The sequence below is a fragment of the Halyomorpha halys genome, unplaced genomic scaffold (assembly GCF_000696795.3).
Source record: "Halyomorpha halys isolate HHAL.00 unplaced genomic scaffold, Hhal_1.1 Scaffold1428.1, whole genome shotgun sequence".
NCBI classification, from domain to species: Eukaryota; Metazoa; Arthropoda; class Insecta; order Hemiptera; family Pentatomidae; genus Halyomorpha; species Halyomorpha halys.
Genome location: NW_027105500.1, coordinates 80,016 through 82,136, shown reverse-complemented (window position 1 = coordinate 82,136; position 2,121 = coordinate 80,016). Strand labels below are relative to the sequence as shown.

The following is a 2,121-nucleotide window of genomic DNA, read 5'->3' as shown; positions in this document are numbered from 1 at the left end:
CATAAAATAAATAAATATGGTTTTGTTGATTTATGTTGTTCTTTGCTGACCGCACCCCCCGACAAACTTCTACAATCGTAAAATGGAGTAGATTGTAAAGTGTAATTAGTTTCAGAAAAATAGCATTGTAGAAGAGGGAATCAACAAACAATATAGTAAATATTGTACATTTTATATTTATTCAATCAAATAAAATACACAATAAACAACAAAAGATTAATTCGTGAATGAATTAATTAGTATTTTTCCTAATAAATTAGTTTTCAGTTTACTCATTGTTAGAAATACAAACAGAGATACAATGTTCTAACATAAGATATGACGTAAAACAAGAATTTATAAATTTAATAATAATAGTCAAATGATAATCAAATAATGATTTTACAAAAACAAAATTAATGAGAGATATAGAATATAAAAAAAGAAAAAGAAGTAAAATAAAAATATGAACTTAATTACATTAAAAGAATTTATTAGTATATAATTATCCATAGGGGGGACAAAGTTAACATACCACTTTATTTATGTAATGATTACCTTATATCCATAATTGTTTGTTAATAATGTTGATTTATTATCAAACATCCAAAAATAATATAAAAAAGTAATATAAATTAAATAAACAAATAAATTTTGAGATGATATGTTAAATGTATTTTATGTCAAATATTTATTATTGTATTTCTTTTTCTTTATTTAAACTTATCTTCATACACTTTATTTCTATTTTCTTTAATTTACTTTGTTAATTTTTATGTAATTTTTCACGTATTTTTACACCCTACTATAATTTATTTATTATCCTGTTTTTAGCCTTAATGAAGCCCTGCAAACTGGAATGACAAAACGTTAAAAAAAAAATAGTTTTGGAACTATCTGAGTTGTGTCTTGACTGCACCTGGTCCATCTTCTTTTTAGGTATTAATAAATAGTGATGATACAATATATTAATAATAATATAATATATCAATAAATAGTAATAGTATTGACAATATTAATCAATAGTAACAATACACTGTCTCAAATTATATTGATTTAATTAATTTATATTACTTTAATTTAATTTAGCATTATGGATACAAATATATCACATCAACAGTCCAAAGTAGAAATAGTGAAGTGTTATAAGGTAGAGTATATCTTGAACTGAATTTGTATTTCAAAAATGATTTCACAGTATATAAGACAACATTGATTTCTGTCTCTTAATATTAAATAGCTACCATTAGGATGCATAGGTTCTGAGCATTGCGGACAGGTGACACTGATGCGAGACTCAGTGATCTCGACCCTGAGGTAGACCTGAAAACAGTAGTAGCAGGATCGGTGGGAGCAAGTGGACAGCTGCGGAAAGTACTCGGGGCTCACTTCATTCAGGCACAGGTTGCACTCTATTAAATTATCACTCTGAAACATAAAATAAACATCTTCTTCATATCGTTCATTAGCTTTAAGTCTCAACAAAAATATTTATACCAGCAATGGGAGAAATAAATGTTCCATACAAGAGACTTCTCAAAGTCAGGAAAAAATATATAGGTGTCATTAAACAAAATGATGATTGAGATGTGTGATAACTCTTAAAAAATATAAATATTATGGAAATCGTATTGTGGATATTTTTGTACTTACAAGATACAACCACTTAAGAACCACTATCGAAATAATTCGATTCAATCAACTACTAACAAGAATGTAATGGCTGTGGAATTCAATAATTTTTCAGGATAAAAATTCAATAATGAAATAATATTTTATTGTCAACTGTGAAGTTCCTAACTCATTTAATTTTTTTTTGGAGTGGCAGTGGATATTAATACTAATACATATATCCCTTCCTTTTTATATTAAAAAAGCAATAGTTTTAGCTAAACTTTCTTCATCCACCTAGTATATTGCAAAATTTTAAATATATCATAAGAAATGGGAGGAATTTTGCAATTAAAATCACCCATATAATAGAACACTTTTTACCTGAGAACTATAAAAACTATAGTGAGGTGTAGATAGTTGACTGTAGATTAATGATTGGAGAAGTTTGTCGGGGGAGGGGGGGGTGCGTTCAGCAAAGAACAACATAAATAAACAAAACCATATTTATTTATTTTATGCCGACGTTTC

General features: G+C 26.8%; 1 protein-coding gene across 4 annotated transcripts in view; it reads right to left on the bottom strand.

Annotated features, from left to right (window-relative positions):
* The window catches only part of LOC106689692 (E3 ubiquitin-protein ligase RNF19A), a 136,182-nt gene that overhangs the window by 54,971 nt on the left and 79,090 nt on the right, over nucleotides 1-2,121 (bottom strand). For all 4 annotated transcript variants that reach the window (XM_067051665.1, XM_067051664.1, XM_067051658.1 and 1 more), the window contains one exon: nucleotides 1,224-1,407. In XM_067051665.1, coding sequence (XP_066907766.1) covers nucleotides 1,224-1,407 — 184 coding nt within the window. The remainder of the gene's footprint in view (nucleotides 1-1,223; nucleotides 1,408-2,121) is intronic.